At 41.4% G+C, this 26,008-nt stretch overlaps 1 protein-coding gene across 3 annotated transcripts in view; it reads right to left on the bottom strand.

The window, feature by feature from the left end:
• Positions 1-25,745, bottom strand: part of pigg (phosphatidylinositol glycan anchor biosynthesis class G) — a 38,828-nt gene extending 13,083 nt beyond the window's left edge. Inside the window, exons 1-8 of one of the 3 annotated variants that reach the window (XM_060851602.1) lie at positions 25,576-25,745; positions 20,078-20,283; positions 18,522-18,731; positions 13,629-13,817; positions 11,983-12,121; positions 8,400-8,612; positions 6,245-6,462; positions 374-655 (exon numbers count right to left, since the gene is read on the bottom strand). In XM_060851602.1, the coding sequence (XP_060707585.1) occupies positions 374-655; positions 6,245-6,462; positions 8,400-8,612; positions 11,983-12,121; positions 13,629-13,817; positions 18,522-18,731; positions 20,078-20,283; positions 25,576-25,729 (1,611 nt within the window). In that variant the 5' untranslated portion in view covers positions 25,730-25,745. Of the gene's footprint in view, positions 1-373; positions 656-6,244; positions 6,463-8,399; positions 8,613-11,982; positions 12,122-13,628; positions 13,818-18,521; positions 18,732-20,077; positions 20,284-25,575 lie in introns of those variants that run through there. The other 2 variants (XM_060851604.1, XM_060851603.1) reach the window with 2 other exon arrangements.
• Positions 25,746-26,008: the final 263 nt, after the last annotated feature.

Below are 26,008 nucleotides of genomic sequence, written 5' to 3'. Positions count from 1 at the left end.
CGGCTGTACATGTTCAACCTTTGAGGTTGTAGGATCTGGATGAAGTGCCCAGATGAGGTAAAAAAATCAAATGGTCACAACCTGGACAAATAAGTCCATTCACGAACGAGTCACTCCTTTGTACTTTGTCATTTTGCGATATCTAACAAAATGTACAGGCGCCAAAATCTAAACATTTGCAGCAAGTATCTTTGCAAAGTTTAGTGGGGTATTTCATAGCACTAATGTGAAGAATTCCAAGCCATAAAAACACAAACCTATAAATGGACAGTGGACTCCTTTGCACAAAGTCAAAACTTCCACTTAATTTGTGTAAAGAGAACTGCTGGTATTTTCCTCAATTCTCTGACACATTTCAATATCAGTGAATCACCTTGTGTTGAGGCTTCCCGTTTGTAAGACGCTTCCAAAGAGTTGAAATCAGCACACACTGCAGGGCAGATATCAATACAATCACTGTTGCAGCCAGTAGCCAGGATACATTGCAAAAGTAGCAAGATGTCTTTGTCGATGTACATATGATAATATGAATAGCTGTTAACATCAGACACAGCAGATAGAACAGGAGGGAGTAGAATGCTGCTGACAATGGTACTTCAAATTCAGCAGTGCTGCCCAGTGCATCTGAAGTACTTACTATCAGGAGGAGAATAACCTAAAAAATATAAACAAACATGTCAGATACAAATGGATTTCTCACAGAAACTAAGAAATAGGTTAAAATTTAATTAATACATTCACCATGTAGCTGGTAGTGGTATAGACACCTGTAGTTTTGGAGCTTGTCAAACTCCAGCCAGCAGCAGAAGTGCACAATTGCAGATGTGAGCTGAGGTCTATATAATTGATCTGAATAAAACTGCTCAATAAAGGTTCATAATTTGATTAAAATACTTGGTCTAAGGATTTTGAAGACACCAGATGTATCTGGTTGTCTTGATCTGAGAATGTTAGAGAACTCAGGATTTCGACACAGCAACAATGAATATGAGCAAACAGCAAGATTAATAGAATGTGCATTTTGAGACAACAACATTTCCCTTCTTCATGGCTGCGGTCTTAGGATTAGAGGTACAATAAATGCAAGTTCATAAGATGCTGCTGTGCATCCTGTAAGCAAAAAGCATTGTACATCAATCAGTAAATAATCTTATTTGGATAGTATTAGGTTTCTGACTGCAAAAATCCAGGTCCATGTCCTATAACACTCTTGCCTGGAGTCTTGGAAATAGGAGAAATTCACTGAAGCATTATGAAATGAAGCACAAATCTCAATCTTTGCTTTGTGCTTGCAATCAGTGTAGGTTCTGTTAAGTTGCTCATCAATGATGATCCTGAGTACATTAAAGGTGTAGGCCTGGGATAAGGTTATAGCAGTGAAGAGCATAGGTAAGTGAGTTGGTTCTTTATGTGTGAAGATAAACCGTGCCTGACACATGAATGGACTAATGTCACTTTAGATTAGATTAGATTACTTACAGTGTGGAAACAGGCCCTTTGGCCCAACAAGTCCATACCAACCCGCCAAAGCGCAACCCACCCATACCCCTACATTTACCTCTTACCTAACACTATGGACAATTTAGCATGGCCAATTCACCAGACCCGCACATCTTTGGACCGTGGGAGGAAACCGGAGCACCCGGAGGAAACCCACGTAGACATGGGGAGAACGTGCAAACTCCACACAGTCAGTTGCCTGAGGTGGGAAATGAACCCGGGTCTCTGGCGCTGTGAGCTAACCACTGTGCCACCGTGCCGCCCACATCAACCCAATCTTGTTAGTTCAAATCCGAATGCCATCCAGGTGCTTCTAAAAAAAAGTATTCATGGGATGTGGGTGTCACTGTCTAGGTCATTATTTACTAATTTCCCATAGGGCAACAACAATGGCGTAAGTATGAAGGAAACAGCAGTTTCTTAGCCGAAAGAATGTTAGTGAGCGGATGTTTTTTCTGGCAATAAACAATGGTAATCATTCTTAATTGGAGTTTATTTTTATAGAATTCAAAGTCCACCATCTGCCATGTCAGGATTTGAACCTGGGTTCCCTAAACATTATCTGGGTCTCTGGATTAATAGCCTGTAGATAATAGCACTGGGCATCACCTACCTCTTAGTGCTGACAAGACCTTCACCATGTCCTGTATACAGGATTACTTCAAAGTATCATTTTAAGTGAACAAGATTGGCTTGATATTAACACTGACATTAATGATGATGGGATCTTTAACAGGAGTCACCTTTATTACCCAAGCTACGAAAGATTCTTGCCTTTGTTTTGCATTCATGGGCTGGGCTCTTACCACAGTTAAAAAAAACCATTTATTGGATGAATATTTTCTCAGATCTGGAGTTGGCATTCAAAGACATGTGATATACTGGAAATTTCAAATAGCCACTAGTTATCATGAGAAATCTTTAAAGGTTACAGCACAGAAGTACTTTTTGTATGAGTTATAGAGTCATAGAGATATACAGCATGGAAACAGACCCTTCGGTCCAACCCGTCCATGCCGACCAGATATCCCAACCCAATCTAGTCCCACCTGCCAGCACCCGGCCCATATCCCTCCAAACCCTTCCTATTCATATACCCATCCAAATGCCTCGTAAATGTTGCAATTGTACCAGCCTCCACAACATCCTCTGGCAGCTCATTCCATACACGTACCACTCTCTGCATGAAAAGGTTGCCCCTTAGGTCTCTTTTATATCTTTCCCCTCTCACCCTGAACTTATGCCCTCTAGTTCTGGACTCCCCAACCCCAGGGAAAAGACTTTGCCTATTTATCCTATCCATGCTCCTCATAATTTTGTAAACCTCTATAAGGTCACCCCTCAGCCTCCGACGCTCCAGGGAAAACAGCCCCAGCCTGTTCTGCCTCTCCCTGTAGCTCAGATCCTCCAACCCTGGCAACATCCTTGTAAATCTTTTCTGAACCCTTTCAAGTTTCACAACATCTTTCCGATAGGAAGGAGACCAGAACTGCATGCAATATTCCAACAGTGGTCTAACCAATGTCCTGTACAGCCGCAACATGACCTCTCAACTCCTGTACTCAATACTCTGACCAATAAAGGAAAGCATACCAAACGCCTTCTTCACTATCCTATCTACCTGTGACTCCACTTTCAAGGAGCTATGAACCTGCACTCCAAGGTCTCTTTGTTCAGCAACACTCCCTAGGACCTTACCATTAATTGTATAAGTCCTGCTAAGATTTGCTTTCCCGAAATGCAGCACCTCGCATTTATCTGAATTAAACTCCATCTGCCACTTCTCAGCCCATTGGCCCATCTGGCCCAATTGTCCTATTGTAATCTGAGGTCACCCTCTTCGCTGTCCACTACACCTCCAATTTTGGTGTCACCTGCAAATTTACTAATTGTACCTCTTATGCTCGCATCCAAATCATTTATGTAAATGACAAAAAGTAGAGGGCCCAGCACCGATCCTTGTGGCACTCCACTGGTCACAGGCCTCCAGTCTGAAAAACAACCCTCCACCATCACCCTCTGTCTTCTATCTTTGAGCCAGTTCTGTATCCAAATGGCTAGTTCTCCCTGTATTCCATGAGATCTAACCTTGCTAATCAGTCTCCCATGGGGAACCTTGTCAAACGCCTTACTGAAATCAATATAGATCACATCTACTGCTCTGCCCTCATCAATCTTCTTTGTTACTTCATCAAAAAACTCAATCGAATTTGTGAGACGTGATTTCCCACGCACAAAGCCATGTTGACTATCCAGAATCAGTCCTTGCCTTTCCAAATATATATACATCCTGTCCCTCAGGATTCCTTCCAACAACTTGTCCACCACCGAGGTCAGGCTCACTGGTCTATAGTTCCCTGGCTTGTCCTTACCACCCTTCTTAAACAGTGGCAGCACATTTGCCAACCTCCAGTCTTCCGGCACCTCACCTGTGACTATTGATGATACAAATATCTCAGCAAGAGGCCTAGCAATCACTTCTCCAGCTTCCCACAGAGTTCTCGGGTACATCTGATCAGGTCCTGGGGATTTATCCACCTTTACAGTTTCAAGACATCCAGCACTTCCTCCTCTGTAATCTGGACATTTTGCAAGATGTCACCATCTATTTCCCTACAGTCTATATCTTCCATATCCTTTTCCACAGTAAATACTGATGCAAAATATTCATTCAGATTCTTCCCCATTTTCTGTGGCTCCACACAAAGGCCACCTTGCTGATCTTTGAGGGGCCCTATTCTCTCCCTAGTTACCCTTTTGTCCTCAATATCTTTGTAAAACCCCTTTGGATTCTCTTTAATTCTATTTGCCAAAGCTATCTCATGTCCCCGTCATAGAGTCATATAGCAGAGAAACAGACCCTTCAGTCCAACTCATCCACGCTAACCAAGTTTCCTAAACTAAACTGGTCCCACTTGCTTGCATTTGGCCCATATCGCTCTAAACCTTTCCTATTCGTGTATCTGTCCAAATGTGTTTTAAATGTTGTAACTGTATCTACCACTACCTCTGGCAGTTCATTCTGAGAAAGTGTATAAGGTATGAACAGGTAGGGAAAGAGTTAAGTTTTGGATTTTATGAAACAAAGGCTCAGCTAGCAAGACTTGGATCAGATAAGAACTTGCAGTAAACAATGAGGAGGCAAGAGTGGTGAGTTAACAAGGCGAAAAAAGCATGCATAATGTGAAGCCAGTTAACAAGGTTAAGAACATCCATTGTATAAAGCCAGATGGCTTAATCTTTAGTGTTGATGATCGTTGATTGTAAATGGTCACCCAGTCAATTTAGATGTTGCCTTATTTGGAAGCTGCTCCCTGTAAGTAACTATATATTTCCTCAAAAATCTGCTGTTCAAGAGAAAACTGAGATCTCACGTCTCTGTGCATATGGGCGATTATTCTCTCTCCCTCCTGGGCCCGGAATGAAGATGAAGGAGGTAAAGCCATATTGTTTCTCAGAGTTTTATTTCGATGAGGCAGGAACAGGATGACAATTCCACACAGCGAACCCAATTAGAAAAGACCCATTTAGTTTTATTGTGCTTTTTGTAATTGAATAGAAATTAGGAGTTAGCATCACTGCCCATGGCTGATAAGGAGGGGAGTACTTTCATAGATTCCTGTTCCTGCTCATTATTCAGAAATAACTTACACCCTGTGGAAAGGACAGAATTAAAGTGCAGAGTCCCCAGGGTCAGTCTAATCTGCTAAATCTGGATGGCTGGGTTCACACAAGGCCCAATTAGTGCCATTATTTACTTTTTTCTTCAAAGGCTTGCAAGAGTTTTCCTTTTCAAACATGCACCTGATTTCCTTCTGAAAGTTTTTTTTAAATGTAGAATCCCAACAGTGTGGAAGTAGGCCATTTGGCCCATCGAGTCCACACTGACCTCCCTGAAAAACATCCTATCCAGACTCATTTTCCTATCCCTATAATCCTGCATTTCCCATGGCTAATCCATCTAACCTACACATCCCTGGACACTATGGGCAATTTAGCATGGCTAATCCACCTAACCTGCACATCTTTGGACCGTGGAAGGAAACTGGAGCATCTAGAGGAAACCCATGCAGACACAGGGAGTTGCTCGAGGTTGGAATTGAACCTGGGTCCCTGGTGCTGTGAAGCAGCAGTGCTAACCAATGAGCCACCGTGCCACCTTCATTCTTTCAGGTGATGTATTCCAGATTGTTACAGCTTGTTGCACAAAAATTAATTAACCAGTCCGTTGCCAATACCTTGAACCTGTGCCTTCTAGTTACCCACCCTCTGCTTGTGGAACCAGTTTCCCCACATCGACAACAACTTATCATAATTTTAACTACCATCATTATTCTCACAACTACAATGAATCTCCACTTAACCCTCTCTTCATCAAGGTGTAGTCTGAACTTTTCCATTCATGAAACCAAAATAATAAATTATTGAGACTTTGAAGAAGTGCTTCAACATGTGTACTTTGCAATTAAACATTGCAGAAGAACCCATAAACAGACCCTTCTACATAAATCTAAAGCCCTAATGCTTTGCTCAGCAGTGCATCCTGGATGCTTACAAAGTGGCTTTTACTAACATGGTGAGTGATGCACTCAAGCAGAGAATATGTGTATGCACTGTGTACCTGTAAAATAGTTGCACTGCAATCCAATTGCTTTGTCACTGTCCTCTCTATACAGTATAAAATTGTAAATACCCAAATATGGAAAAGGGAAGAGAAAATAAATTAATGTGCAAAAGTTCCTACCTCCACCACAATAATCGTGCCCATAATCATGGAGTACATATCATACTGTGCCACAATTTTGGAAAGTGAGGAACTCATTAACTTCAAGGCATCCAAATACTGCCTCAATACCTTCTTTCCTAGGTTTGCGAGAGTCTCCGAAGTATTACCTTCGAAGTAAAGTTTTATCCAGGAACCATGAGATTTTTGTGCTATTCCAAATAGTTTGTACCCAACATCTGTAAACAACAACTTAGTTAGTGGGAGGGAAATTATTATAATGAAAGCATTCAACATTCTGTTTCCTATAATCATCAGTTGTGGCCAAAGAAGGGCAAACCATTCCGATCCTCTCAGGAACATGAAACGTTTTACATCTAGCAAGCCTGAAGGTAGCTTTAGGAAGGTGATGTATCTTTACTTTAAAGCAGGCACATGCCCAAGCTCATGATACAAATAAATCTTTGTTGTCCATTAATCAAACAATTATATTGTTTCATTTCCTCTTATTCCAGAAATCTAAAGTTTTCTAAAAAGTTCCTGTGGGACACCTTATAAAACACATTTGAAAACCTACTGCACTCCATCCATCTATCTATTTATCCAGAATTCAATCAGTAAGTATTAATTTGCTAAATACAACTTTGGATTTAGAAGTGCCACCTCAAGGTAGCTTCACACTAACAATCCTTAAATTATGGATTTCAAATGTTTATCCACAACTGACTAGTTTATTATTATACAATTTATAGCTGAACTTAATTGGTAGCACTCTTACCTCTGAACCATTTGCTCCAGTTACTTTTGATTCCAATGCAAAAAGTACCAAGTCAACAGACTGGATACGGAGTACTTTGTACTGAGTGAACGCTGGACTGTTTCTGATGCCATCTTTTGGATGAGGTGCTAAACCAAAACCCCCCACCTGCTTACATCAGGTGCATGTGAAAGACTTTCAAATAAGACCAGGGGAATTAACACCAGTATTCTGGCCAATATTTATGGCCATTACTCCATTGTGGTTTATGAGCGTTTACAGTACATAAATTAGCTGTCGCATTTCCTACTTTACAGCAGTGAATACACATCATAAACTACTTAATTGGCTGTAAGCTCTATGGTCATGAAAGGCACTATATAAATGTGAGTCTTGTTTTTGTTTTAGTTTATGCCCTTCCCCTTCTTACATAATTTGCTCTTAACAACCTAGTTCATATATTTAAAAATGGCACTCAGAGCCTCTCTTACTTTTCTGGCTATTTCACAAGCCTAGGATGAGTACAGTCAAGGTCCTGTGGCTTACCACCAAAATCTTTTTGAAAACCTATAAATGAGGCGACTTGAACATAGTAAAACACCCCTAGATTCTTCACGGGAGCATTATCAGACAAAATCTTACACATATCCAGATGTGAAGGCAGGAACTAAAAGCTTTGTCAAAGAAGTATATTTTAAGAAGCATCTGAAATAAGGTAGCAAGACAGCAAGAAATGTAGAAAATGAACTGCAGAACCTAGACAACATGGCTGCCAATAAAATTGGAAATACAAAAGGTCAGGATTGGAGAAATATAAAGCTGAAGTGTTGTAGAGCTATTGGAGTTAGAGATTAGCAATCTGTTGAGGCAATGGAAATTGGAAATGTTCAATTCAAGTTTCTAGTAGGAAAGCAGCTAACATAGGTCGTTGGGTGTGATGCCAAATGGCACTTAGTTAGCGGAGAATGGTCACAAATGCAATAATTGGAAGGGTGGGTAACTTTATATACTATTCTGGCATTCCCCCACTGAGGATTGATAACCTCAGGGCTTTGCATGTGATTCAATTTGAATAAACTTGGAACACGGAGGCTTGAAGGTACATAGTGTGCCAGAGGTCAACATGCTGTGATGTAGAAATCTTAAAAATCTCACTGTGTATGCACCTTGAAGAGCCAAAAGCACTTTATTTTCCAAAACTGACTATCAGGACAAAACAAAAGGGAATATTTTCTAAGCTCCCTAAGAAAAAATTGATTTTTGGTCTGACAATATTGACAGTAAAGTGAGCTGGCAAATGCTTAAGACAAATACTCAACATCTCTAGCAGTTTTTAAACAAATCTCAAGAATTGCTTCTCACCTTCAGAAATTGACATGAAATCTTTCAAAATTCAGTGTGGTGCTGGTCTAGCCTTACCTTTTTCATATGTAGGAATACTTTCTTGAACCAGCTTACTAAGTTGGTATCCATTAAGATGCAAATATCTAAACTGTTCCCTTAAAGACCTTTCCTCAAGTACCCTTAGGATGAGACACCCCAAATTGTTCCTTGGAATAGGCAAACCCAGTCCTAACGCCAACGTGGAGCTGAGGTCTGTCTGCTCAACATATTCAGAAACAGTGAATGAATCTGTAAGTTAGAAAAGTAAAATTGAATAATTATAGAATCTGAAAATTTAACATCAGATAAAACGTATTAACTCTAGATAATTTAATTCCCAACGAGGAAAAGGTAATAGCAGAATTCCACTTAAAATGCATCATATTCTGGCCTACAAAAACACATGAGAATTTTCAAGAGCCAGGCTTACAATTTACGATGAATTAATAATCAGTGCCGGTTTTTTCAAAACAAAAAAGATCAACGTTATACGAGTCCTTGACCAAAGCTGTTCACGTGTAACAGACCTGGTTGAAAGTCTCAGCAGCAGTATATTTATAACTAAGTTAATGTAACGAAACAAAAACAGACACTTTTCATCAGATCTATGGGTGGCACGGTGGCTCAGTGGTTAGCACTGCTGCCTCACCATGCCAGGGACCCGGGTTTGATTCCCGCCTCAGGTGACTGTCTGTGTGGAGTTTGCACATTCTCCCTGTGTCAGTGTGGGTTTCCTCCCACAACCCAAAGATCAAGCGAATTGGCCATGCTAAATTACCCATAGTGTTAGGTACATTAGTCAGGGTTAAATATAGGGTAGGGGAATGTGTTGGTCAGGTGAATTGGCCATGCTAAATTGCCCATTGTGTTCAGGGGTATGTAGGTTAGGTAAATAGTCAAGGTTAAATATAGGGTAGGGGAATGAGTTGCTTTTCAGAGTGGTCGGTGTGGATTTGTTGGGCCAAATGGCCTGTTTCCACACTATAGGGATTCTAAGAACTGGTGAAGCATCACCAGACTTGAAATGTCAACTCTGCTTTCTACTCACAGATGCTACCAGCAATTTCTGTTTTTGTTTCAGATATCCAGCATCTGCAGTTTTTTTATATTTTAATATTAATTTTAATATTATGTAACATGGTCTTCTTTAACAATATTCCGAGTCATTCCATAATGGATGTGTATGCTGGAACATAGCTGTCAATGATAACCTTGTTTCGTTATTAAGAGCTAGAGACATCCTGGAAGCAGGAATTTTCTATAGTTGAATGACACAAAATGGGGAATACTTTCTATAGAACATTTGCTCCAGGACACCAAGCAGGACAATGATAATTCTAAACGGAACTAAATGTGGGTGCTGCAAACGTTTTAAACTTTTTGCGTTTTGTTTCCCTGCAAGATTATAAATTATCAACCAGAATACTAACTGTTAAAATCCAACTTTATAAGTAGAAATTAAAATTTAGTTTTAATAAAAACTTATATAATCAAGTAGGAAAACCTAGAAGTAAAACACAGTATAGAAAATATATCAAGACAGAGGGATTTTAGGAGTTCATGACAAGATTTCTGCATACACTAGCCAAAAGCTAAGAGTCAGATTTAAAATCCCTGCAGTATGGAAACAGGCCCTTCAGCCCAACGAGTCCACACCGACCCTCCAAAGAGTAACCCACCCAGATCCATTCCCCTACATTTACCCCTGACTAATAACCTACACAATGGGCAATTTAGCATGGTCAATTCACCTAAGCTGCACATTTTTGGATTGTGGGAGGAAAGTGGAGCAAAATCCACACAGACACAAGTCTCTATGCAAACTCCATAGAGACAATCGTCCAAGGCTGGAATCGAACCCGGGTTCTTGGTGCTGTGAGGCAGCAGTACTAACCACTAAGCCATCGTGCTGCCTGAGTTTTTAAAAAAAATTGTCTTATCCCTAACCCCAATCCTCAGATCTTGAATACTGTCTATGAGAAACTGGTGCAAGAATGGACTGTAGTTGAGTCTGTCTGTGGGTTAAGAAAGCATGATGTAAACCCTTGATACAGTAATAAATACGAAAGGTATTATGTAAATTTGAGGGGTTAGGAACAGAAGGATATGTAGACGAGAGAGAAAGAGAGACACCGACAGACAGAAAAATAAAGGAACAAAAACAGAATTTGCTGGAAAAGTTCAGTGGATCTGGCAGAATCTGTGAAGAGAAATCAGAGTTTGCATTTTGGGTCCAGTGACCCTTCCTCAGGATCTGAAATATTAACTCTTCACAGATGTTGCCAGACCTGCTGAGCATTTCCAGCAACTTCTATTTTTGTTTCTGATTTACAGCACCCACAGTTCTCTGTTTATATTTTCAAAAAATAAAGGAGTTTGTGGACCAAAAGATCTAAAAAGAAAAATCATCATGCAATCGCCATCCAGTCATAATACAGGAAATACAGGAAGTGTATAGTCCATGTTATACTATAAATCACTACCTGCGCTCATTGCTAAAGCTTACCTGAAAACTTAATAAACGTGTTTTGATTTGATCTTATTAAAAATAGTCTTGTGGCTGAACTTATTGTCAATCCATTGTCAAAATGATAAGGGGCTCAAAATCAACATTGTAGTACAGTACTACTAATAACGTGGTTACGTTTAGCTAACTGAAGATGGCTCAAATACAGTGCAAGCTGTATTGCAAATGGCTGCTTTTCTTCTTTCCTACGTACAATGTTCTTCTGGATTTCTGTCCTCCCACACTTAAACAGTGCAATGACATCAACACTGCACTCTCTTCTGAATCCAAAGTATGTGGGTTCAACTTCCCACTCCAAGTTAGTAAACTAATTAAATGCAGATGCTGTTTCAAAAGAATAATTTATCTTATCATCCCACATGCAATCTGAATTACATACAATTCAATACAGAAGAGATGTAACTGATTGCTCCATGTGGGCAGGCAATATTCAGTGTCATGAAGAAACTCCTTCACTTCACACTTTCCAAGATAATTACTGTACTAACGCAAGAATAAATTAAAGGTGAAGGCAGTTAAAAGAACAGAAACAGAGAAAAAGAAGTTGATAATGTGTTAAAATATTGCTTTTGCCACTGGGTTCAAATGCAATCCACATTGTTGGATAAACGTTTCCTCTCAAACTACATAAACTTAAATAGTCTAAGTAACATGAATTTAGGTAGTCCAACAGGTATCTGCTTTTAACACAAAACTGGCCTCAATTCATCAATATCAGCATCAATCTGAGTGTTACTTCCCTGACTTGATGCAATAAATAGACAACTTACATCTTCATTTAGCAAAATGTTTTCAAAATCAGTAAGCAGTTAAACAGAAAGGATTGGTGATGGAGAAGTCAAAATTGAAAATTATTTTCAACTATTTTTTGATCTTGCTAATTAAGTTGTAATCTTTTACATTCATTTAAAATTTCCACAGAGCTAAGCAACAGTCATGGCTTGAATATAATTAGGACGATTTAATCAAGAAAAGTTGGAATTATAAAATTAAATACTCAAAAGGCTTAGCAGCAAGAGATCTAAAATAATCAAACACATCAGAAAACAGAATTGTTACAATGTTCATTCAAAGCTGCTTCCTGATCCTCACCTTTCTTTCTGAAAGCAGGACTGAGAAGAACCAATGGAGTGTTCACTTCATGACTTGAAGCTCCTCCATGACTACCTGTGTCTGACATTCCATGATCTCCGCACAATATCAATAAACTAGGCAGAGTCGTTTCACCTTGCTGCAAATTGCCATTCAAAACAAAAACACAAACTTTATACCAAACCACTGGGTATAATTTGCAACACATTTCAAATATATTTTTTAAATTCCTAACGTTTCCAAGTAGAAATATGTTCTTTAACTCGAATTTTCATTAATGCAGTATTCTTTACTACAGGCTCTCATCTAGGAATCACACAACATCAGGTTATAATCCAACAGGTTTTTTGGAAGTATATACTTTGAAACACAGCTCCTTCGTCAGATAGCTAGTGGAGCAGGATCATAGGACACAGAATTTATAATGAAAGATCAAAGTGTCATACAACTGATGTGATGTATTGAACAAACCTAGATTGCTGTTAAGCCTTTCTACATGATTTACTATAAATTCTGTGTCCTCTGATCCTGCCTCACTAGCTATCTAAAGAAGGAGCAATGCTCTGAAAGTTAGTGCTCCCAAATAAACCTGCTGGACTATAACCTGGTGTTGTGTGATTTTTAACTTTGTCCACCCCAGTCCAACACCGGCACTTCCATATCATCAAAAACTAGGGAAGATGCTTAGGAACTGGGCGACAGGTTTAGACAGTAGATTTGGATTGGCTCAGGCTCCGAAGAGCCTGTTCCTGGGCTGTAAATTTTCTTTATTCGTTTACAGAACAGATTTAGTGAAGAAAAGAGAACTTAGGATGGGAGGAAAAGGATAAAAGCTAGAAGGAAAATGATGAAATAGTAACTAAGGAGGACTGAACATGAATAACGCTTCAAAAGTATTAGTAACTTCTTGGTGAAGCTGCACAGTTCAACCTACAGAATTAACACATCTTTCTAGATGTTTGGTTTGCAAAATTGAACACAGTACTCCAGTTTAGCTCAGGCCAAAATTCTTTGCAGCTGAAGGATCATATTCTCATTTCCGAATTCAAATTCCCTTTCCAGTTCTGGTCGCATATTTAGAGGAAAAGTATTATTAAGCTGGAGAGGGTTCAGAAGAGATTTACCAGGATGTTGCTGGGTATGGAAGGGTTGAGTTGTAAGGAAAGGCTAGATAGACTGCCACTTGTTTCACTGGAGAAATACAAGTTGAGAGGCAACCTTATATAAGTTTACAAAATCATGAGGAGTATAGATATGGTTAATGATAGGCATTCTTTCCCTTGGATGGGAGATTTCAAGACTAAGGGACGCCTTTATAAGGTGGGAAGAGAAAGATTTAAAAAAGATATGGGAGGCAAATTTTTTTACATAGAGGGTGGTTCGCGTGTGGAATGAACGTCCTGAGAAAATGGTGGACGTGGGCAGAATTATAACATTTAAAAGACATTTGGAGAAGTACATGAATAGGAAAGGTTTGGAGGGATATGGGCCAGGAGCAGGCAGGTGGGACTAGTTTAATTTGGGATTATGTTCGGGAGGGACTGGTTGGACCAAAGGGTCTGTTTCCATGCTGTATGATTCTATAAAGGTCAACATTCCACTAGCCATTATAACGTGAGTGAAAAGTTTACTTGTGCTGTACAAACCTTGTTCAGTAGTTCCATGTGAATCTTCTGAACAATGTTATCCATTTCACTGAGCTTTGGTCCAACCAGATGACTATCTGGTCCAGCCAGATGACCAATATGATCTAATCCAAGGTAATGCAAAATTAATAAATCCCAGTCACTTCTTTTTAATACATTGTCCAGATGGCGTGTTACATTATGATCCACCTGTTAAGAAAGAATGCATTGGTAATGGAAAGTCACAATCTGCAATAATAGTCAATGCAGTAATATACATCTACACCTATTGTTTAGCCGAGAGAAATTAAAAGTCTTCACTTTTTCTGGGGCTACAGGATGAAACCTGTTTTCCACGTGATGGAAACATCTACATCAAAAGAACTTTTGTACTAAACATCTGAACACAATTATTTTTCTAATAATCAATGAAACAAGGACATGAGTTTGCAAGAAGAGAGCTAATTTATACATTTTCGCATCCTGAGGATGCTTTACATCCAATTAATCATTTTAGACGTACAAACATATGCCATCAACTCAAATGTGGCAGCCAATTTACACAATGTCCAATAAACAGCAATGGGATCAATGATCAATTGAAATATTTTTGTGGGGTTTGTGCAGTGATCTGTGTTCACTAAGATTCTGGAAAAGCTCTCCTAGAAATACACATCAATTTAATATTTTCATGAATATGCTTATTAAATGTAGGAGTGGGAGTAGGCCATTCGGTCCAGTTAACTTGCTCCAACATTCGATAGGATCATGGCTGATCTGAATATGACCTTAGGTCACTATTCTGCTTGTCTTGCACCCAAAACCCTCAGCACCCTTGCCATTCAGAAATATGTCTAACTCAGTCAATGATACAGCCTCCATTATTCTCTGTGAAAGGCAATTCCAAAGTTTAATGACTCTCAGAGATAAAACACTTCCTCTGTGTTAAATTTTAAAAACTGGGCCCAAAGTGCCAGATTCCCCACATCAGAAAACACCTTGCTGTGTCTAAACTGTCAAGCTCTGCAAAATCATACAAGCTAAAATAAGGTACCTACTACCTGTTAAACCCCAATTAGTGTAGGTTCAACAAAATAACATTTCTTAAAACAATCCCCTCATCCCAAGAACCAGCCTAGTAAATCTTTTCTGAACTACTTCAAATGCAAGAATGTCCCTCCTAAAATAACAAGACCAATATGGTACACGGTACTCCAGGTCCAGTCTCACCAATGTTCTGCACAGCTGTCACAAGGGTTCCCTACTTTTATACTCCATCCACTTTACAATAAAGGCCAAATTTCAATTTGTCTTATTAATTACTTGCTGTATCTGCACGTACCTGCTGTACCTAACTTTTTGTGACTTATGTACAAGGCCACCCAAGCCCTCTGTACTAATGCATTATGCTGTCTCTCTCTAATTAAATAATATTCAGCTTTTTTAATCTTCCTACCAAAGAAGACAAGTTGATAATTTCTCTCAATACGCCTGCCAAATTTTTGCCTACTCACTTAAGTTATGTACAATGCTTAGCAGATGTCGTTCCTCCTCAGAACCCGCTTTCTACTTATCTTTGTATCATAGGCAATTTAATCTACAATACAGTCAGTCCCTACACCGGATTTATTAACATAGATCGTGAATAGTCGAGTACCCAGACCGATTCCTGTTGTGCTCCATTAGTTACAGCTTGAAATGTGTTGCTGGAAAAGCGCAGCAGGTCAGGCAGTATCCAAGGAGCAGGAGAATCGGACGCTCATGCCCGAAATGTCTATTCCCCGCTCCTTCGATGCTGCCTGACCTGCTGCGCTTTTCCAGCAACACATTTTCAGCTCTGATCCCCAGCATCTGCAGTCCTCACTTTCTCCTATTAGTTACAGCTTGCAAACCTGAAAATAACCGGACTCTGTTTCCTGTTAGTTAGCCAATCCTCAATCCACACTAATACATCACAATCAAAACATTTACACTTACTTTTGGCACCTACTACCTGTACTGCTTTTTTGGTTATCCAAATGCACTGGTTCTCTTTATCCATCCTGTTTGGTACATCCTCAAGAAACAACTTTGTCAAATCTGACATTCCTTTCACAAAACCACATCAGCTCTGCCCAATTCCATTTTGATTTTGAAAATATCCAGCTATTACCTCTACAAAAATGGATTCTTAAATTTTCCCAATAACAGATGTTACAGTTTCCTGATTGCTGTTGCCCTCCTTTCTATAGTTGTGATTAGTCAAACTGTAGTGACCTGTACAGAACCTGGGGAATTTTGGAAGATGATAACCACCCTTCCACTACTTCTAAAGCCAATTCTTTTAAGAGCCTGAGATTCAGACCATCAGATTCAGGGAATTGCCGGTCTTCCATCCCATTAGTTTCTTTGTACGTTTTCACTGGAGATCGTAATTGGTTTAAATTCCATGCTCCTTTTGGTTTTCTGTTTTTATTTTACTTCTTGTGACTTCTACTTGAAGACAGACAAAATACTTAGTCAAAGCCTCTGACATTTGCTGGTTTGTCATTATTAATTCTGCAGTATCACCCACTAAGATGCTTTGTTTAACTACACTTATAAAGGTTTCAACTATATGTTTTTTATACTACATTTTATTTTTCCTCACAACTCGAATTTCTCCCCCTTTATTATATTTTTAGCCATTCTTTGGTGGTTTCTACAATGTTTCCAATTTTCATGGCTACCATTAATCTCTGCAGCACATCTTTTCTTTCAGCATGATACTACCCTTAAAAGCTTAATTAGCCCTAAGTGGTGCATCCTCTTAGAGACTTTCTTTCTCAGCGGAGTACATCTTTGTTGAGAGTCATGAAATAGCTTCTTCAATGTTGCTGTACAAGAGCACATGGTTTTGTTGTACATGAAAAGGGAACACAGTGTAGGGGTAACATACTGCATGGTTAACAAAGTGGTTTGCTAACAGGTTGTAGTAAAGTCAGGATAAATAGATTGCTTTTTGGGTTGGTGAGTTGTAACTATTGGAGTATCGCAAAGGTCACTGTTGGCTTCTGAACTATTTACAATCTGCATCAATCACTTGATTTATGCTTGCTACATTTACCAATGACACCAAGGAAGGTAGGAACAAAAAGAGAAATTACTAGGAAAGCTTAGCAGGTCTGGCAGCATCAGTGGAGAGAAATCAGTTAACATAGTTTAGGAAGCAAGACCGCAAGAGGAAGTAGAGAGTCTGCAAAGGGATGTTAAGACAGGTTAAGTCATTAGGAATGGAAAATAACTGGCAGATGGAGTACAACATGGGCAAATGTGAACTGGTCCGTTTTGGCAGCAAGATTAGAAAACAGTATGTTATGTAAATAGATAGAAATTTTAGTGTTCTGGTACAAGAATTACAGCAAGTTAATGTACAGGTACAACAAGTGATTAGGAAGACAAAGGTAATACCAATGTTTATTGCAAATGGAATGGAATATAAAAGTAGACAACAGCAGCCACACAGGCAGTTGGTTAGACTGCATCTAAAGTATTATTTCAAGTTTTGATTTCCTTTTTTGATAAAGATATAACTACCTCAGAAGCAGTTTGGAGATGGTTCAACCAATTCATCCCTGGCTTAAATGGCTACCGTGTGAAAGGGTGAACAAACTAGGCCTTTGTCCTGTGGAATTTAGAAGAATGAGAAGTGATCTTACTGAAATATACAAGGTTGTAAGGGAACTACATTAGGTCGATACCAAGTGGAGGTCTCCTTATATGGGGAGCTCAAACTAGGGGGCATACATTAAGAAAAATAGTACTCCCTTTTAAAACATAGATGATGAGAAATGCTGACTCGTATAGGGTCATTACTGAGTAGGTTTCCCATTCACAGAAAGCAATGAAGGCTAAGTTAGATTTATTTTTGACAGGCTGCACACAGGAAAGGGGAGAGGAGACCATAACCAGTTCATCCATGATGTGATTGAGTAATGCAGCAAGCTTGAAGGGTCAATGGCCTACTCCTGTTCCTTTATTTGCTACTGTCTCACTATTGTGTGAAATTTTAACCATTTTTCCTGACTCACAAACCAACTCTGCACATCGTGATATTTGCATGCATTTAAGTTAAATAAACTAAATTTTAGATCCACATTTCTCACTCTTAAAATGAACATGAAATTGTGTCGTAATTAACCTGGGGGATCCTTCACTATGAACTCATTAATTACTCCTATCTCATTACACATACTTGTCCCCAGCTGGATGTAGAATGTATTATTCTAAGAAGGTTTGCCAATTTCAATCACCCATTTACATCTGCCATTTCAATTTTTCTAATATATGTTGAAGATTAAACACGTACAACACCCAATCATGCATCAATTACAAATGGGAGGCTCTGTAACTAAACTTCAGACTCGGTCAAGCTTTTTGATCTTTTCCAAGTGATTCTTTTGCAAACGTAAAACTGTTGATAGCTTAAAACTAAAAGGAAATTGATATTTTAAAATGTTTAAGTTTAAATTTTGGTTTTATGCAGCATTAAGTTTCAATCTTTCCTCTGGGCTTAAAATAAACATTGAAGGGGTTGGGAAGACAGGATGGAACATCTTTCTAAGAAGACTTCCTCTGACTCCTGACGTTACCTTGATCTCCTTATTGTGTTACCATTCCAGCTCCTGAAAAAGCTCCATTTGATTAGAACCAACTGCTTTAAATGGGAATTTATTTCTCACTAATCAAAGAAACATTGTGTTTAGCCTCTTGCTCCATTTAAACACATGCACAAGCATTTTTTGCTTCCTTTCTCTGATAAAAATCAATTTGCACAGTGAATTGAATTGGTTATATTGAGGCCTTGATATCCAAAATATCTAGACAGGCCTCAAACATTCAGACAAAAATCACCCACATTTGGTCCAACACAAAATGTGTCGAAAATTTACTTACCTCAGTATAATCAGACACAAAAAAAGAAGTAGTCCCATCATATTCTACAAAGTGATCTGGAAACAGTCGAATCCAAGTGTCATCACCGTAGAACATGATTCTTTTTCCAGCACTTTTTACCTGCCAGATCAAATTGTCTTCCAGCAGAGTAGGAGAATTCAAGTTCATGATGACATCAATAAATCCAGGAATTCTGCCAGTCATCATTGCCTAAACAGACCCATAAAGTTTACAGATAAACAGTGGACTATTTCATGCATTTCAATAAATATGTCCAAAGTATAGCATTTGTTTTCAAATCCTATTGTATAAAATGTTCAAGGATGAAAAATAATTACTACTTTTGACAACTCAAGCAACCTTTCTGGGATTCCATTCAAACACATTCCTCAATCATGTACCAGTTTCTCTTACAGCTCCGAATGAACCAGAATCTTTTATTTCAAAGTACGCAAGAGTTGTCAGTATAACACCCATGTTAAAAAACATAATAGAAGAATAAGTCAGCTGGTTATCTAACAGTCAGCCAGCCAATCACAGGTAGTACTTAAGTTCATAAAAACCAGGATATAATTAACACGCAACTGAAGCAACATGGATTGATAGCTGGCAAAAACTGACAAAAGCCCAACATTTCAAAAAATAACAGAATATGTTGATTTGTCCAGTCTATTAGAATATATTCTTTTGACATTATACACCACTCAGTCATGCATCAATTAGGCCAGGAGATCGAGGTGAGGTACAGAATTCCTCACTTTAGGTTGTCCCAGCTTAAGTTAGTTTGATGAAATGGTGGATTTTTAAAGGGGACTGGAATTCATATTTGCATTAACGTTGTTCCACAGCATACATGATATAGGATTGTGAGACCTGATTGGTACAGTTTTAGAGGGGCTCCCCCTCTGCTTTATGACCCTCTCACTCAGCAATCACAGCCAGTGTTTGGGAAAGGGAAGCAGGAAGATCAGCTAGCAGGGATAGTAAAGAACACTGAACAAGAACTAAATATATTTCTCAAGGTAACAAGTCAAGAGATAAGTATATTTCTTCTTTTTTGTTTTATTTAAAAATCATTTGATTTATCAAAATATCAATATATCAGCTATATCTTTAAACCTATAAGATAAAATACATTTTTTTCTGATAGTAAAGATCCAACAGAATCCAAACAAAATTTACTATGGTTAAAATGGGAAAATTTAATTCACCTTTCACTTAAAGTTACACTTTTCAGGAGCACAGCAACAATATTAAACAAGGAATTCCTGTCATGAAATGGACCAAAAAAATGACAGATAGAATTATGGAAAAATAGAAAAGTGAATAAATTAGAGTTTGAAATTAAAAAGATAAATTGCACGTTCAATTAGGGACAGCTAAGCTATATGGCATCAGATTCATAAGACATTAAAAGCCACACCGCAAGTGATGTGGGGCCCAAATAAAACTAATGGAATAGTCGAGTTTTGTGGCAAGACATATAGAATATAAAATTCCCAATGTAATGATAAATCACTCAACATTAGAGGAAAATTAACTTGTTCAATTCTTACCTTAATTCTGGGCATTGTGACTGTTGGCGGCCAGGCTTTAGCAATAAAGCTGAGAGAGGAACCATGTTCAACCATATGTCGTGTATATGGCATGAACTGTCGTCCTTTTGGTCCAAACACAAAGTCTTCTCTCAGAGCATCCACCAACATAATGACAACCTTCCCAAACAACGGAGATGGCAGTTTTGTCCAGTTTGAAGCAAGACCTAAGTCAAAAGAAAAACAGGTGGTTTATTCATATTTTAACTTAAAAATAATTTGATATCCCTTGCACTGTTCACAAGTAAATTGGTATTTTCAGCTACAGTGTAAAACATAGCTGTTAATTGTGACTATCCTTTTCAAGCCCCTGCTCAGTTACTCCACATGAAGCTTGTTCAATTAAGATATAGGTTCAAGTTTAGATTAGATTCCCTACAGTGTGGAAACAGATCCTTTGGCCCTACACTGACCCTCTGAAGAGCAACCCACCCAGATCCATTGCCCTACATTTACCCCTGACTAATGCACCTAACACTACAGGCAATTTAACATGGCCAATTCACCTAACCTGCACATCTTTGGACTGCTGGAGGAAACCCCCGCAGACATGGAGAGAAGATGCAAACTCCACACAGACAGTAACTTGAGGCTGGAATCGAACCTGGGACCTTGGTGCTATGAGGCAGCAGTGCTAACTACTGAGCCATCATGCTGCCCAGACTATTTCTTGATGTTGTTAGCTTAAAGAATTTCAAGAGCTTTGTCAGGCATCATCTATCATATGAATCATATTTCTGCATTTCAATATAATTCGAGTGTCATTCTGTACTGCTTTTTTATCCACTTGTAGGTGTCGCTGGCTGAGCCAACATTTATTGCCTGTCCCTAGTTACCCTCAAGAGGGTGGTAGTCAGCTGTCCTCTTGAACTGCTGTAGTCAACATGCTGAAGGTTGACCCACAATGCCCTTAGGGATGGAATACCAGAATTTTGACCTAGCAGCAGGGAAAAACAGCAATGTATTTCCAAATTAGGAAGATGAGTAGTTTGGAGAGGAACATGCAGGAAGTGGTGTTCCAATGTATCCCTTGTCTGTCCAAGTGGATATGGTTGTGGACTTGGAAGGGGCTGTCTAAGGATTTCTGGTGAATTTCTGCAGTGTATCTTATAGATAGTGCACACTGCTGCTACTGATTGTTGTTGGTGGAAGGAGTGGATACTTGTGGACATGGTGCTGATTCAGCAGGCTGCTTTGTCCTGAATGTCAAGTTTTTTTTAATTTTTAGAGTTGCGTACGTCCAGGCAAATGAAGAGAACTCTATTAAACTCCTGACTTGTGCCTTGTAGATGTTAAATATGCTTTGGAGAGTCAGGTGGTGAGTTACTTGTTGCAGTATTCCCAGCTTCTAACAACTCTGGTAGCCACTGTATTCATATGGTGAGCTGAGTTATGTTTCTGGTCAATGGTAAACTGAATGATGTTGGTGGTGGGGATTCAGTGATGGTAACACTATTGAATGTCAAGGGGCAGTGGTTAGATTGTCCCTTATTGAAGATGGTCACTGCCTGGCATTTGTGTGGTGCAAATGTTACTTGCCACTGGTAACCCAAGTCTGAATATTGACCAGATCTTGTTGCATTTATACACGGACTGCTTCAATATCTGAGGAATCACGGATGTTGCTGAACATTAGGAATATCTGCTAATGTTTGCACATTCTGACCTTAAGGTGGACAGAAGGTCATTGATGAAGCAGCTGTAGATGAGTGGGCTGAGGATACTACCATGAGGAACTTCTGCAGAGATGTCCTGGAGCTGAGATGACTGACCTCCAACCCTCCAACTTGGCACTGCTTTCTTGAATGTCTCCCACCTGCCCATCTTCCTTCCCACCTATTCTGCTCCACCCTCCATTCTGATCGATTATCATCACCTCCAACCTGCATCCACCTATCGGCTTTCCTAGCTACCTTCCCCTCCCTCCAGCCCCACCCCCGCCATTTATCTCTCAGCCAACCCGCCCCCTCTCCCGCCCTGCTGTGCTTTTCTAGCACCACACTTTTTGATTCTGATCTCCAGCATCTGCAGTCCTCACCTTCTTCTGACCTCCAACAACCATGACCATCTTGCTATGTGCCAGGTATGTCTCCAACCAGCGGTATTTTCCCTACTTACCATTGTTTCCAATTTTGCATGACATGTACTTACAAATTGTGTCAAAATGATGACACATAATGTGAGATTATCACTGCCTCTTTTCATAAACCACCATTATATTCCCTTTTCCAAAGTCCTAGGCACAGATAATGTTAAAGGATGCTCCAAAGGTATCAGCTAAAATAATGTATCCTCTATCTAAATTCAAAATTACAGAAGTGTTTATAAATCTCTCAATTTGAATGGGGAGAAATGCCACAAAAAAAGGAAACAAATGTACCAAAATAAATAACAATACTGAATGATACTCACCGGGCCTTTAAACGGTTCATCTTTGTCTCAAAAGTGTGGTACTTCAAAATTTTGAAAATATTGAAATGTTTATGCAAATTGATGATGGACCAATGTAAACCACCATACAGCACAACTTGCCTGAAATGTAATTGTGCTGTTCATCCACACTTTCAAATCTAAAAAGCTGATTCTCAATTTTAAGCCAGATAGACTCAATACTCAGGTTATTGACTTATAATGAAGAACAAGGACAATGTTAATTTTTACAACTCTAAAACAACAAGCTGAAGGATAGGGAGACGAACTATATAAAGTAACCACTAAAGTAATGCCGAACTTTCTTATCCCATTAGTTCAACACCAAATATAATGGGTTTACTGTGCTACTCAAATAGGTTAGCATTTAGAAATGTTACAATTTAGGCATTTTGTTCTATTGTTTGTGAAACAGTGCTGCACACAGATTAGGAAATGAGACATTTACTTTGTTCTGCTGTCCATCAAACAGGTAAAGAAATAATCAGATACAATATCAAACAGAACAAGTGATTCATCAACTGTATCAGAAACTCAGAGGTATTTAGCCCAAGAATTCAAGCTTTAATACATAGAACCACCATCTCACAAAGAACAGCACAGGGATGTTGAACCAAAGCAGCATATGGTACATCGGTTCTTATTATTGCTGAAATACTGGCCTGTGTATCAGTAGAAGAAAAAGCGTGGCAGATCTAGCCTTGCCGCAGCCTTATGTTACTGTCTGCATTGGCCTCAGAAGCAGATGTGTGGAACTAATGCTCAAGTGGCAGTGGGTGGAGACAGGGAAGCAGCAGCATTGCAGGGTATTGGATGCAGGGACAGGGAAGTGGCAGCATTGCATGGTATTAGGTGCAGGTACAGGGAAGTAGCAGCATTGCAGGGCACTGAGTGCAGGGACAGGGAAGTGGCAGCATTGCAGGGTATTGGATGCAGGTACAGGGAAGTAGCAGCATTGCAGGGTATTGGGTGCAGGGACAGGGAAGTAGCAGCATTGCAGGGTATTGGATGCAGGTACAGGGAAGTAGCAGCATTGCAGGGCACTGAGTGCAGGGACAGGGAAGTGGCAGCATTGCAGGGTATTAGGTGCAGGTACAGGGAAGTGGCAGCATTGCAGGGTATTGGATGCAGGGACAGGGAAGTGGCTGCATTGCAGGGTATTAGGTGCAGGTACAGGGAAGTGGCAGCATTGCAGGGTATTAGGTGCAGGTACAGGGAAGTGGCAGCATTGCAGGGCACTGAGTGCAGGGACAGGGAAGTGGCTGCATTGCGGGACACTGGGTGTAGGGTCAGGGAAGTGGCTGCATTGCGGGACACTGGGTGTAGGGTCAGGGAAGTGGCTGCATTGCGGGGTATTGGGTGTAGGGTCAGGGAAGTGGCTGCATTGCGGGACACTGGGTGTAGGGACAGGGAAGTGGCTGCATTGCGGGACACTGGGTGTAGGGTCAGGGAAGTGGCTGCATTGCGGGACACTGGGTGTAGGGACAGGGAAGTGGCTGCATTGCAGGGTATTGGGTGCAGGGACAGGGAGGTGGCAGCATTGCAGGACACTGGGTGCAGGGACAGGGAAGTGGCTGCATCGCGGGACACTGGGTGCAGGGACAGTGAGGTGGCAGCATTGTGGGACACTGGGTGTAGGGTCAGGGAAGTGGCTGCATTGCAGGGTATTGGGTGCAGGGACAGGGAGGTGGCAGCATTGCGGGACACTGGGTGCAGGGACAGTGTGGTGGCAGCATTGTGGGACACTGGGTGCAGGGACAGGGAGGTGGCTGCATTGCAGGACACTGGGTGCAGGGACAGGGAAGTGGCTGCATTGCGGGACACTGGGTGTAGGGTCAGGGAGGTGGCTGCATTGTGGGACACTGGGTGTAGGGTCAGGGAAGTGGCTGCATTTCAGGACATTGGGTGTAGGGTCAGGGAAGTGGCTGCATTGCGGGACACTGGGTGCAGGGACAGGGAAGTGGCTGCATTGCGGGACACTGGGTGCAGGGTCAGGGAAGTGGCTGCATTGCGGGACACTGGGTGCAGGGACAGGGAAGTGGCTGCATTGCAGGACACTGGGTGCAGGGACAGGGAAGTGGCTGCATTGCGGGACTTTGGGTGCAGGGACAGGGAGGTGGCTGCATTGCGGGACATTGGGTGCAGGGACAGGGAGGTGGCTGCATTGCAGGGTATTGGGTGCAGGGACAGGGAGGTGGCTGCATTGCAGGGTATTGGGTGCAGGGACAGGGAAGTGGCTGCATTGCAGGGTATTGGGTGCAGGGACAGGGAGGTGGCTGCATTGTGGGACACTGGGTGCAGGGACAGGGAAGTGGCTGCATTGCAGGGTATTGGGTGCAGGGACAGGGAAGTGGCTGCATTGCAGGGTATTGGGTGCAGGGACAGGGAAGTGGCTGCATTGCAGGGTATTGGGTGCAGGGACAGGGAGGTGGCTGCATTGCAGGGTATTGGGTGCAGGGACAGGGAAGTGGCTGCATTGCAGGGTATTGGGTGCAGGGACAGGGAGGTGGCTGCATTGCAGGGTATTGGGTGCAGGGACAGGGAAGTGGCTGCATTGCAGGGTATTGGGTGCAGGGACAGGGAGGTGGCTGCATTGCAGGGTATTGGGTGCAGGGACAGGGAGGTGGCTGCATTGCAGGGTATTGGGTGCAGGGACAGGGAAGTGGCTGCATTGCAGGGTATTGGGTGCAGGGACAGGGAGGTGGCTGCATTGCAGGGTATTGGGTGCAGGGACAGGGAAGTGGCTGCATTGCAGGGTATTGGGTGCAGGGACAGGGAGGTGGCTGCATTGTGGGACACTGGGTGCAGGGACAGGGAAGTGGCTGCATTGCAGGACACTGGGTGCAGGGACAGGGAAGTGGCTGCATTGCAGGACACTGGGTGCAGGGACAGGGAGGTGGCTGCATTGCAGGACACTGGGTGCAGGGACAGGGAGGTGGCAGGTTTCCAAGCCGGCGCTCAGGGTGAGTGAGCGGGAGAATGTGGGACCGATCCCTGCGGCCGGGCCCACTCTGCAGACCCGGGTTTACCTAGCGCAGGCTCTCCCGGGATCTCCGACACCTTGGCTTTCGCGGATCCAAATGACTTCAAGGGGCTGGGGAAGAATCCGTGCAGGAAGACGGCCATCCCGAAGAGGAGTCCCAGGAGGCCGCCGCAAGCAAACAGCGAAGACCGGAGCCTCATCGTCCCAGCGCCGGCCTGGCCGGACTGCGCAGGCGCGGGGGAGCGGGACCGTGTCGGAGGTGGGACCAATCAGAATCAGGGGCGTCACCATTGGGTCCAAGGGCGGGGCCAGTTGCCTCGGTGGGGGGGAGAGATCTGTGGGCGGAGTCAGGCTGTCGGGGGCGAGGTCACGCGTCTGGGGGGTGGGGTCAGCTAACCCGGTCTGTTACGTGGGGAGGGCGGGGCCATGCTGTTGAGGGCGGGGCCATGCTGTTGAGGGCGGGGCCATGCTGTTGGGTA

The sequence above is a fragment of the Hemiscyllium ocellatum genome, chromosome 36, assembly GCF_020745735.1.
Source record: "Hemiscyllium ocellatum isolate sHemOce1 chromosome 36, sHemOce1.pat.X.cur, whole genome shotgun sequence".
Classification (NCBI taxonomy): Eukaryota; Metazoa; Chordata; class Chondrichthyes; order Orectolobiformes; family Hemiscylliidae; genus Hemiscyllium; species Hemiscyllium ocellatum.
Note: the sequence above shows the minus strand (reverse complement) of the source record. Positions and strands in the feature narration are given on the sequence as shown.